This window comes from Arachis ipaensis, chromosome B06, assembly GCF_000816755.2.
Source record: "Arachis ipaensis cultivar K30076 chromosome B06, Araip1.1, whole genome shotgun sequence".
NCBI classification, from domain to species: Eukaryota; Viridiplantae; Streptophyta; class Magnoliopsida; order Fabales; family Fabaceae; genus Arachis; species Arachis ipaensis.
Window position 1 is genome coordinate 19,029,033 of NC_029790.2, and position 12,700 is coordinate 19,041,732.

The 12,700-nt window shown below is 34.4% G+C and overlaps 2 protein-coding genes across 5 annotated transcripts in view; one reads left to right on the forward strand and one right to left on the reverse strand.

The window, feature by feature from the left end:
- The window catches only part of LOC110263216, a 24,638-nt gene extending 16,435 nt beyond the window's left edge, over nucleotides 1-8,203 (reverse strand). The window contains exons 1-2 of one of the 4 annotated variants that reach the window (XR_002348431.1): nucleotides 7,888-8,203; nucleotides 5,501-5,743 (exon numbers count right to left, since the gene is read on the reverse strand). The gene's annotated coding sequence lies outside the window, so the exon portion shown is untranslated. The other 3 variants (XR_002348432.1, XR_002348430.1, XM_021104195.1) reach the window with 3 other exon arrangements.
- On the forward strand, nucleotides 8,975-11,451 carry LOC110263709 (protein FAR1-RELATED SEQUENCE 5-like). The gene is made up of 4 exons (XM_021105461.1): nucleotides 8,975-9,058; nucleotides 9,440-9,940; nucleotides 10,125-10,134; nucleotides 11,294-11,451. The coding sequence occupies exons 1-4, from the start codon at nucleotides 8,981-8,983 to the stop codon at nucleotides 11,449-11,451; spliced, it is 747 nt and encodes a 248-aa protein (XP_020961120.1). The 5' UTR covers nucleotides 8,975-8,980.

The following is a 12,700-nucleotide window of genomic DNA, read 5'->3' on the forward strand; positions in this document are numbered from 1 at the left end:
ACGCTGTGTTATTCCTCTATAATTTTGTACCTCCACTACCTCTGCATTTCTACTTTGATTCTAGGAGAAGAAGACAAGCTATACATCGTCCTTGTGGTACAGAAGTTGTCTCCAAAGACAGTGTTCATACACCGGTCCGAGTACTAAGGCCGAGTCGGAGGATGACAAAGGGACCGACCTCATGAAAGGTTGGCCCATCATCGACCTCTTCGCAAAGAGCTCAGACAAACGCCTCAGAGGCCCAAGAAGGCCCAAAGCGAAGGAACCACCACTACCAGAGAGCGGTTGGACAAAAGATAAAGATCTCTTCCCCAAAAGATAAGATACAATAACCAACTTATTTCAAAGGAAGATCATCAAGGCACTACTATAAATACAATGGAGCACCCACGTATAACTCATACTCCAATTCTACTAAAAACCTACCTAAAGCTTGTACTGACTTAAGCATCGGAGTCTCTTGTAGGTACCACCCCCTCCGATGATCGAGGACCATCAACGTCTTGAGCTCCCACAAGTTGGGCCCGGCAGCTCAGTCTAGATCTGAAGATCTCCTCCGAGATTGACCTCCCTGTTTCAGGTAACCCTCGGAACAGATAGCTTCAAGCTTTGGAAGTATTACCCTTCAATAAAAGGAGTAATCAGCCAAGGATTGAAGAGCAAGAACTGAAAATATGATTTTTTCATAGCTTTCAAGCTATTCATATATTCTCCTTCATATTGCTTTATTAAATATTTTCTTTTTTCAGATTATCTTTCTTTGATTTCTCATAGTAAAAGGCATTATATGAGGTATTTGAGAAATCCATATGAGAGAAAAGGCAAAGAGAGTTGAACTTGGAGAAAAAGTATTAAATATGTCAATATCTTTTGATATATTTTTTGTTTTGTTTCATGATCCTAAGAGGTTTCCCTTGCTAAGTTAGGTGAGCACTTAGTGTTGAGAGTCTAGGTTGAGAGCCTAACCGAAACAAGATTAGTTAGAAGCTTGTGTGTTCAATTCATAGATAGGATTAGGAAGAATCCTAAGAAATTGGTGTTTGTAATCTTGAAAAAGATAGTGAAAATTCTACTACAGTTGTAGTGGAGACTGGGTGTAGGCCACATTATACAAGGTAGTTAAATTAGGATACATGGTGGTGTAAGCTACTATTCTCTGCTCTATTTTATTCTGTTTGTTCTAAGATAAAATAAATTTTTTCCTGCATAATCGCTAACTCAAAAATAGCAGTAACAAAGTTTCAGACTGTCTTTGGTGTTCAAGTTTTAAAAGATAAAAAGTGGTTTAATCTTCCCTTTTTATAGGCTATTAAGAACCTTTACAATTGTTTAAACTTTGAAAATTGACAATTTTTTTGGTAGAGATCTCTAAATTAAAGAAAAATTCTGTCAAATTTTTGTTAAAATTGTTACAAGTCATGTTTGGTTGGTAAAAGCTAAAAATTACATTTGATGGAGGTTGCTAAGTATAGCCAAAACTCTGTCAAAATTTTTAAAAAATTTAACAAGGAGGTGTTGGTTATTTGTTTTGATACATACTTGTAATTGTTTATGGAAACTGAGATTTTTTTGTGGAGGTCCCTAAATTAAGAAAAAACTCTACCAAAATTTTTTATAAAAAAAAAAATTACGTTGTGTTGTTGTTTGAAATTCTAGGTTATTTGTGGCAAAATGATTTCAAGTCATCGCTTGTGGATGTACGACAGGGATAAAAAACAACAAGGGGAATGAAACCTGAATTCTTTGAGGGGATCGATCAATTTGTTGCTTTTGTGTTCAACACAGAACCTTATATTATATTGCATGTTATATGTTAGACTTATATATAGGATAATCATTCTATGTATTACATATTGCATTTAGATTATGATTCTTTTAACTATTTTAATTATTTATTTAAACTAGACATGTCCAGCAGAGGCAGTGTCAGAAGTTGTCCTCGTGGTTGGGGTAGAGGGCGGGTGACTAACCCTCTTATGACTATCAGTCACCCTTTGCATCCGGATTTTGCGACAGATAAATCCGACAGCATTTTTCATTTTCTTTTTAAATTAAATTTTATTAAATATATTACCGTCGAAATTACTGAGAGAAATTTTTTTACGATACTTTGGGCGCGAAAAAATAAAAATAGTGCCAATGTTATTATCAGATTTTTTCTGACACACCAAAATGGGCATTCTGCAACGTTTGCAACAGTAATTAGCCTTGGAATTCAAAAATTTACCAGCAACCATTTATTGGCATTATTTATACCGTCAGAATTCGTCTTATGATAATTTTGACAGTTTTAAATGTTTCTTTTTGTAGTGATAATCCCAATTTTCCAATACCAAGCGAAACTTACCCACAAAACCAAATTCTACCCTATAATGAAGCTGATCTAATTTTAGGAGGGATGGAAGTAGTGTTTAATCATTTTCATATGTTTAATTTGTTTGCGTTTGCTTAATTGTATCGTTTGTCTAATTGTATATCTTACATAATTAAGTGCTACTTGCCTTACTTGAATCTACTTGTGTATTCCTTGTTTGCATTGCTTGTGTCTACATAACTGAGAGGTCCCTCATGCTGTGTCAGTTGACGCTGATGGCTGTCCTTATTGAGATGGAATGACAAAATGGTTGAATAATAAAGGTAAATATTGAATGAGATGATTTGAACATCCTGAGTTGATACAGTAGAGTGATTCCACTTGCTACAAGCAGAAAGTTGTTGTGATGAGATAGGGTTACTAAGTCGAATTATCTGAGGGCTGGTTCTAGTTTAAGATTTTTTCTATTGGAGAGTGGTGGAAATATGAGAAATGTTGAATTAGATTTATGCCCCCTTATGATAGTTGCCTAAATATGGATTAATAAGAACTTAAGATGGATATGATGAGGTATGGAGTTTAAGATTGTTTAGTGAGTTCGTGTTACCTTATGTAGTATCTATTTGGCACTTTTACGGTACTGAGAACCCATGGGTCGGGGGTTCTTATTCCGTATATATCTCTTGTTTTTTAGATGCAGGTCCTGAAGCTCAGCAGTGAGCTGTGGTTCATCTGAGAGATTGCGAAGCTTATTGAACTTTTGTTTATATTTTGTTTAGAATCTCTACGCACTTATTTTAAAAAGCTCATATGTATGTATTTATTTCTTTTGGAACTTGCCTATAGAGGCTTTAATGTATCTTTTGAGAGTGATAGGGAAAACACTGTTGTCTACTGATTTTATTTCTATATCCTAGACAGTCTGAACTTCGTAGGTTGCGACCAGTGGCTATTATATATTATTAGGGTGTTACAACCACCACGATCTTCATAAGATTTTCAATTGGAAAACTCGTGGGCAGTAAACCACCACGATCCCTACCACATTGCGACACTGGACAAGCGATACACCGCCACGATCCTTACCAGGTCAAAGCTCACATTCAAAACCACAATCTTTTAAAATCTTGATTCAGAGCAAGTGGGGCAAACTACAGTTCTTGCGTCTTACCCAGGTAATTCAAATCTCAATTCTCTTTTTTCTTTAAAACCAATACCACCTCTTTGTGATATTTTCTAAAACCTTTAAAACAATTTCATTTAAAACCAATTCTTCTTTCAAAAGACAAAAGAAAATCATTTATTAGTTAAACTCCTTGACAAGGCCTCTAAACTTTAGGGTAGCGACAACCAATCTCATTTTCTTAAATTCATTAAAAATCCTTAAAATCATAACTTCTCAGTTTGAATCAATCAAAATAAAATTAAACCAAAATCAAATCATTTAAACTATAACCAAATTATATAAACCAAAAATTCCGAACCAATTTCAAAACCAAATTATTTAAATCAAAACCAATTTCAGTTTCATTCTTAAAATTTAAAACATTCCCAAAAGCTCGGAGATCGTCCCGTTTTGCTAAATCAAAATTTGAATTCTTCAACTTTTCCAAAACGTCACAAAATAAAATTATTCAATCAAAACCAATCACTTTTGAAATTCACTAAAATTCCTCCAAATATAATATCTTAATCAAACTCAAAACATAAGTCTTTTCTCAATAATTTAAACTCAAACATAAATTCATTCTTTTCTTAAATAAATCAAAATTAAATAAAATAAGTCTTCAATCCCAATTAACCAAAATAAAAATTCCAAAATTCTCATAAAAATTATCGCAACACCTCCCTTAAAACTCAGACCTTGCCACCCTTCTCGGGTTCCAACCAAACCATTTCTCAAACTCTTTTCAAATCATTTTTAAATCTTAATTTATTACCAGCAAAATCAAACCAGTTCCAGAAAATCACAATTTAAACAAACATCAACATAAAAATCATAATTTCTAGCCACCACAGCCAATCAATAATTCAATCAAACAAATTATTAGAGTCATCCAAAATAATTCAATTCAATCCATAAGACTTACGAAAATTATAAAAATACATTTTTTGCATTAATATCGACTTGTAACAATTCCTTAAAACCCTTAATTCACAACATCGGCGTTAACTCAGTCCATCCTTGCAGCAGCAACCGTTCATCAAACATAGCATACAAGAATCAAAACTCAACCCTGAGATATTAACGTCGCGTAAAACTTAATAACTTATAACAGAAAAACAATGATAAAGGTTTTGGGGCAAAAAAATTCACTGTACTTAGAGAAGAACCAAAGATCGGAGTAACAGCGGCTCCTACTTCCGGCGGTCACAGCCACGCTCCTAGCGGCCACAGAAACGGCGGTGTGGCCCAGAGCAGCGAGCAGTGGCGGCGACAGTGGCTGGCCCCAGTAGCAGCAATGACAACAGCAAATCCAGTTTCGTCCACCACCATCAAAGTGTCCTTTCTCTCCACTGGCCAACAACGACGGCGACAGTGAGGGTTCCTTCCGGCAGTGGCGATGGCGGATCATTGGCAAAAGGCGTCCTACCCCCCATCGCATTTTTTCTGCGGTGTCAGCTCCTTCTCTTGCACGGCTCTCCTATGTCACTCCCTCTGGGTCACACGAAGATGGCAGCAACAACAGGATGCGGCGGTGAGGTAGGCGCGATGGGGGTGCGGTGGCCGCGCGGCTCCTCTCTTCCCTCTATCGTATCTCTTTCTCTCTTCCTCTGCTCTCTCCTCACTTCTCGTTAGTGTGTGTGTGTTGAAGATGGGGGATAGGCAGCTAGGGTTTGGGTAAAGGGGGATGTGTGTGTTTGAATGTAGTGAAAATTAGGATTTCGGTAAAAATTTGGTATAAAGGTAGTTTGGTAATTTTAATAAAATTAGAGATAACAGAGTAATTAAAAACCAATTTTTAACCCGATAATAATATTTATAAAAATACTATTTAATTATCGACATAAAAATTTATTTTCAAATAAATACTCTAATTTAATAATTAGAGATAATCAAATTAATTTTCTTTAAATTATAAAATAAAGTTCAAAATCTAATTATTCAAATTTAAAGCATATAAAATTCTTATTATTTTTTCAATCACTAAAGTTTTAAATCAATAATAAGAAAGTACTCAATTAATATAAAAATCTCTAAAAATATATTCTCGAATAAATAAATAAATCATAAATAATTTATTATTTAATTTCCGAAAATCTGAAGTCTTAAACATTGCCCGATCATTATCAAATCCGAAAGAGAAAGTGAAAAGTAAAAATGAAGATTTAGATTCCAAGAGCAATGATGTGATAGAGAGGAGGTTTCAATCATTATCAAACAAACTTGGAATTTAGACATGACTGGCTCCCTTATGTTTAAATTGGCTGCAAAATAAAAAAAGTGTAGACACATGCTAATAGAGTGGCTAAAATAACAACAACTCTAGAAATCAAATTCAGAATCTACAATAAAAGCTAAAAGATGAAAAAGAAAAAGGAGGAAAAGTAGATAGTATTTAAATCAGATTACTAGAAGCCAAACTAAAAGAAAATCTGGAGCAGGAGAACAGATTTTGGAAGGAGAAATCCAAAGTATAGGGGCTGAATTGAGATCACAAAAATACTAAAGTTTTTTTACTCTAAGTTTCAGTCAAGGTGCAAGAGGAATAAAATTCAAGAGCTAGTAAATAAAGCTGAGAATGTAGCCACGCATGGACCATCCAGGTACAGTTCTTATGGCAGAGGACTATTTTGTGAAACCATTCACCTCCTCCAATCCTAAAGACCCTACATAGGAAATCCAAGACATCCCTAATAAAATTGATGATAATACCAACCGAACCCTTGCTAGACCGATGTTAGAAAAAGATATCTAATCATTTTCCATTTTATTAGGATCTCATTCAAAAGGATGTGATATGTACAACAAAGAATTTTCTCTCAAGAGGTAAATTGTTGAAAACATTTAATCATACACATATATGTCTTATCTTATTCCAAAGTTTGAAATGCTAGTTATGTGAAATAAGTTAGGCTTATTAGTCTCAGTAGTGTATTTTACAAAATAATATCTAAAATTCTAGTGCACAAACTGTAATATGTTATGAACAGGAATATTAGTGACACTTAGAGCGCCTTCATAAAAGTATGCTCATCAGCGATAATATTTTGATAGCATATGAGTTTATGCATTTTTGAAGAATGAGAAGTATAGTGAACATGAGCTAGCTCTAAAACTTGATATGAGCAGAGCGTATGACAGAGTTGAATGGAAACTCAGTTACTTCAGACCATGTAGAGGATTGTGTGAAGGAAACTCACTTTTTTTTCTATCTATTTTTGTTCTGTGAAGAGAGATTGTCCCATTTTTTTCATAAAAGAGAAAGGAGACTTTGAGGATGAATCTTAAATGCCCTAACATCACTCATGTTTTCTTTGCGAATGACTCAATCTTGTTTAGCAAAGAAACAGTGAAGGACTGTCAAAATTTATTGGGTGTGCTACATAATTATAAGGAGATTAGTGGCCCAATGGTGAATTTTGATAAATATTCAGTTTTTTTAGTAGAATACCCAAGCTAATATTTGAGACCAGGTTGCAAGACTCTTATCTGTCCCATATATTGGTTGTCAAAATAGGTACCTTACTCTCCTAGCCGTGGTTAATAGATCTAAGAGAAAGGCTTTTAATTATATAAATGATAAGGTACTGCAAAAACTACAATATTGGAAGAGATATCATAGGGTAAATAAATCCTGATTAAAGCAATTGCAACAACAGTACCAATTTACACCTTAAGTTTTTCATGCTGCCAGAAATTTTACTAAAAGAGATTCATATAGAAATCATGCAATTCTGATGGGGGCGAAAAAATTAAAAGAAAAAGTTGCAGTAGATTAGTTGGAAGGTGGCTTGTAGATCGAAATATCAAGAAATCTAAATTTCAAAGATCTTAAAGCATTTAACCTGACAATGTTGGATAAGTAAGGCTGGAGGTTACTAACGAGACAACACTCATTGAATTCTTGAATTTACTGAAATAAATATTATAGATACTCAAATTTTTTAAGGTTTGGTCTTTGAAACAAATCATCTTAGGATTGGATGATGGGACCAAAGTCATTGAGAAAGGTATTCTATGGAGTATTGGTGTCAGGTAACTTAGAATAAAAAAAGACAATTGGATGAAACAAATGAATCCCATATTAAAATTAGTTTCAATCACAACATCCAAAATAGGTCCCTGAGAAAATTTTTTTAATTGTACTCAGAATCAAGATATAGTAATAACACTATTCATGCCAGCAGTAGCTCAAGCAATTCTAGATACAACAATCACCTAAGGAGAAGATATTGCTATCTGGACAAAGGAAAAGAATGACTCATACTTTGTCGCTTTAAGATACACTCTAGCCTTCAAATTCTTTTATCCTCCATCAGAGTTCTTTTTTATAATGCCAACTGAAAATTAAAAACTTAAAATGAAAAGTAATGCATCAAGGACTGCCAATTAGAGATAAGTTTCGTACCAGGATCTAGTCAATGAGCTCAACATGCCCTAAGTGTGAAGGAGCCGATGAAACAATGACCCACTGTCTTCTCTCTTGCCCATATTCAGAAGTTGGTTGGAGGTTGTTGGATCTACCATTTTTGCTTCAAAGTACAGAACCTTGGAAATGGTGAAAATGACTTCTAGAATAACTAAGTATGGGAACAAAAGTAAAGAAAAGAAATCAAATGGTAGCAGTTCTTTCTTGACAAATTTAAAAAAATTCAAGAATATGAAAGCCTTTAAATATTGACTGGTCTCTCCTCAAAAAATTGTTTCACTAGTGCGAATGGTCACGGACTACCAACGGTTAAGAAAGCCTTAAACAAAATATTTTTTTATATGGCTGTAATAGCCACAATTTTTCATGACAAATGGCTGAAACTAACATAAGGATTTATAAAAGATGGCTATTTTAAAAATATATATTTATAAGATTGTGTATAAATAATTTGTAGATTTTTATAATTATATTATATTTGTGATTGAAAACCAAACATAATGTATTTGATTTTAATGATCGTATTTATGTAATTATGATTAAATATTATATTTTATTATAAGTTATAAAATGAGTTTTTGTTCTAAAAAGATGCTAGAGTCACTTTTATAAATAATAACATTTGAATAATAGTTAAAAAAGTGACATTTTGATAATAAATTAAAAAGAAGACACATTAGTAAAAGAACCTATTGTAAGATAGTATTTAACTAAACGAATAATCTCGGCATACAAGCGATTAACAGTTACAAGTCTTACAAGTCATTTACCCTCAAACGCGTCTTTCGTGGTATGTGTGTTTCACATGCCTCCTTAACAGACTTTTAAATAAATTAACGCGTGAATATATAACTTCCTTTTTTCAAAGGATTTCATTTCCTTTTTTGAATTTCTTGTCGTCTTCGTTCGATCTCATTCGTGCGTTTCTCTTTGCCTTTTCATTCGTTGTTTACGTGCATTTCTCACTGGTTTCTCCTTCATCATTTACGTGCATTTCTCTCTCTGTTTTTTGCTTTGTTTTTCTCGATTTTTATGGTTTCTGAAATCAAGCTTTGAAATTGTTTTGAAGATAATGGATGATTCAACTTCAGATTGTCAGTTGAACCAGGGCAAAGTGGATTTTGAATTTGAATCGAATGAAGTTCTTGAGGTGTGATTTAGTTTCAGTTAATTATTAAATCTGAATTTGATGCAGTTAGTCATTTATGATTGTCTAGCTAAATAATGCGTGAACATTGACTGTGAAATTAATGCGTGAACATTGACTGTTAATTGAATCTAATGTACTAGTTTTGATTAATTTTGTGCATTTTATACCAGACGTTTGGGTGTAGATCAGAACTATTTGGGTGTATTTTAGGGAAGTTTGGGTGTATGTACAGTTTATGGCTTTTTTGAATATTTTAGTTGAGTTGTTGTAGTTCGGGGATAGATCAGGAATATTTGGGTGTATTTTAGTTGAATTGTTATGTTTTATGACGTGCAGAAACTCTATAGTATATCCTTGTTTTTAACATGGTGTATTTTGCAGCCCCTCTATGTTGTTAATGACCAGTTTGTTCCCAAGGTTGGAATGACTTTTAACACCCTTGAAGATGCTGCAAAATTTTACAAGGACTATGCAAAGGCTGTAAGTTTTTCTACAAGAGTTCGGAGCACAAATAAGAAGGGAAAATGGAAATCTAAAATATCTCTGACCGAGAAGGCAAATCCCACAGCTGGTTTAAATTGCCCTGCAAGAATTTATATACACGTATTGAAGGATGTTGGTGTTTGGATCATTTTGAAGGTCGTGTTGCATCATTCACATCCTTACTGTCCCGATCAAGCACAGATGCTCAAACAGCACAGGGAGCTAAGCATGTCCGTGTGTCGTGCAATAGAGAATAACGAGGAAGCCAGTATCAGACCTAGCAAAACTTTCCAATCATTTGTTGCAGCAGCCGGAGGTCATTGCGAGTTAAATTTTATCGAAAAAGACGTGAGGAGTTACATCACTAAATTAATGTTGTTTTATGAATCTGCTCCAGAGGTGTATATTGGATGTTTTTTGGTGTATAAATCATTATTTGGGTGTATGTAATGATTTTAATTCTGTTATATATGTTGTTTTATGAATCTGCTGCAAAGGTGTATATTGGATTTTTTGGGTGTATAAAATCATTATTTGGGTGTATGTAATTATTTGAATTCTGTTTTCTCATAATTTGTTTCAGGTATACTTTGGTTTGTGGTTCTTTTGTCGGGGTGAATCACCACGGTCAGTCAACACTTCTTGGATGTGCTTTGATGAAAAACGAAGATATTGAATCATTCAAATGGTTATTTCAATGTTGGCTTCGTTGCATGGGAGGAAATGCTCCAAAAGGGATTCTCACCGATCAATGCGCATCAATGAAAAGGGCTATAGAGGTTTGTATGCCTACAACAATTTGCCGTTGGTGTATTTGGCACATCATGAAGAATATTCCTAGAAAATTAAACGGCTACAAGGGACACGTAGAAATCAAACGAGAAATGAGCCAAGTTGTTTGGAACTCTCATACCAAAGACTCATTTGATAGGAATTAGAATGATTTTCTGCTGAAGTATGGTCTTGTGGACAATAAGTGGCTTTCAGGTAATGATGTTTAAATTCTGCAGCAGAGGTATAAATTGCATGTTTTTGGGTGTAATATAGTCTGATTTGGGTGTATTATGCAGATCTGTACGAAGATCGTCATATATGGATTTCAATTTATCTGGATCACCACTTCTGGGCCGGGATGAGAAGCACACAAAGGAGCGAGAGTATGCATTCATTTTTTAACAAGTTCATTACCCGGAACAGCTCACTTATCCAATTTGTCAAACAATACGATAATTGCCTCGGAAGCAGGGAGCAAAGAGAGAGAATCCGATGCTGTAGATTTTCACACCGTCATACCGTGTGCAACAAAATCTTCCATAGAAGCTCAGTTTCAACATGTGTACACTCACCAAAAGTTTAGGGAAGTCCAAGCACAATTCAGAGGAAAGACGAATTGCATCACAAGATTAATGAACTTCGCTCTAGGCTATTCAGTATACGAAGTTGGAGAACAAGTTTCTAGCTCAAAATTCAACAAGTTTGCGGTTACTTACGACCCTGTAGCAGCACAAGTAAAATGCCAGTGCTTATTATTCGAGTCAAGAGGGATATTGTGCCGTCATGTCCTAAGTGTGTTAAGCTTTGAACGAGTAACCCAAGTGTCACCAAGATATATATTGAAACGATGGAGTAAGAAGGTAAAGAGGTGACACACACACATCAAGAGCAGCCACGACGAGCCACTGTTGGAGCCAAGAAGCAAGAGGTTTGACGAATTGGTGTTTTGTTCGCAAAATATATGCGAATTTGTATTAGAATCCAAGGAACTGACTGCCATTCTGCACCGTGCCTACGATAACGTCATGGTTGAGATAGAAGAACTGAAAGCCAAATGGAAGGGGACATGTTCGTTATCTCACGAAGATGCCAACTTGGAATCCGTTAACGAGCTTCAAAGCCCTCCAAGGATTTGAATAAGAGGACATCCAAAAAATAGGCTAGGTTCAAAATTGGACAAACAGAGTGCAAATGCCTCAAAGAAGAAGAAAACAAAAGCTCTAAGCGAGGTAAAACTGATGTTCTTTAAATAGGTGGTGATTGAGTTTAATTTTCTTGTTAATAGTTTTGCTAATATGTGAGTTTATTATTTCCAGTTAAACCTTTTTGATGCTACATTAGTGGTGCAACCAAATTCCAGCCAATATCACGGACATATTATGAATTATCAGTTTAGGGAACCAGCAGCAGGGGATAGTTTTTTGGTGTAACGCTCAGTTTTTTGGGTGTATTTCTGAATTTTCTTGTGTTTGACATTTGAATTTTATATTTTATAGATCCTACTGTTTATGTTTAGAAATTATTGTTTTGTTTAGTTTTTATGGTTTAAGGTTTAGGGTTTAGGATTTAGGGTTTAGGGTTGAGGCTTTTAGGGTTTAAGGTTTAGGTTTTTAGAGTTTAGGGTTTAGAGTTTAGGGTTTTAGAGATCCAGTAGCATGGGATAGACTGTTGGGTGTATAATGAAACTATTTGGGTGTAAAATTTAATTTTTTGGGTGTAAAATTCATTTTTTTTATCTTTTTCAGATGCTGCTGTTTATGTTAGAAATTATTATTTTGTTTAGGGTTTAGGATTTAGGATTTAGGTTTTTAGGGTTTAGATTTTAGGGTTTAGGTTTTTAGGGTTTAGGTTTTAGGATTTAGGGTTTAGGGGGTTTAGTGTTTAGGAGTTTAGGATTTAGGGGTTTAGGGTTTAGGGTTTAGGGTTTTAGGGTTTTAGAGTTTAGGGGTTTAGGGGGTTTTGGGTTTAGGGTTTAGATTTTTAGGATTTAGGGTTTTAGGGATCCATCAGTAGGGGATAGAATTTTGGGTGTATAATGAAACTATTTGGGTGTAAAATTCAATTTTTTGGATGTAAAATTTAATTTTTTTTTTTATATTTTTCAGATGCTGATGTTTATGTTAGAAATTATTGTTTTGTTTAGGGGTTTAGGTTTTAGGATTTAGGGTTTGGGGTTTAGGGTTTAGGGTCTAGGATTTAGGGTTTAGGGTTTAGAGTTTAGTGTTTAGGATTTAGGGTTTTAGAGTTTAGGATTTATGGTTTAGGGTTTAGGGTTTAAGGTTTTAAGGTTTAGGGTTTAGGGTTTAGGTTTTAGGATTTTAGGGTTTAGATTTTAGGGTTTAGGGTTTTATGTTTTAGGGATCTAGCAGCAGTGGATAGAAGTTT

Bases quoted from the DNA above. Each gene is read 5' to 3' on its own strand.
- LOC110263709 (XM_021105461.1), top strand. From the start codon at position 8,981: ATGGATGATTCAACTTCAGATTGTCAGTTGAACCAGGGCAAAGTGGAT. The intron at 9,059-9,439 runs GTGTGATTTAGT...TGTATTTTGCAG, and splicing joins AATCGAATGAAGTTCTTGAG to CCCCTCTATGTTGTTAATGA.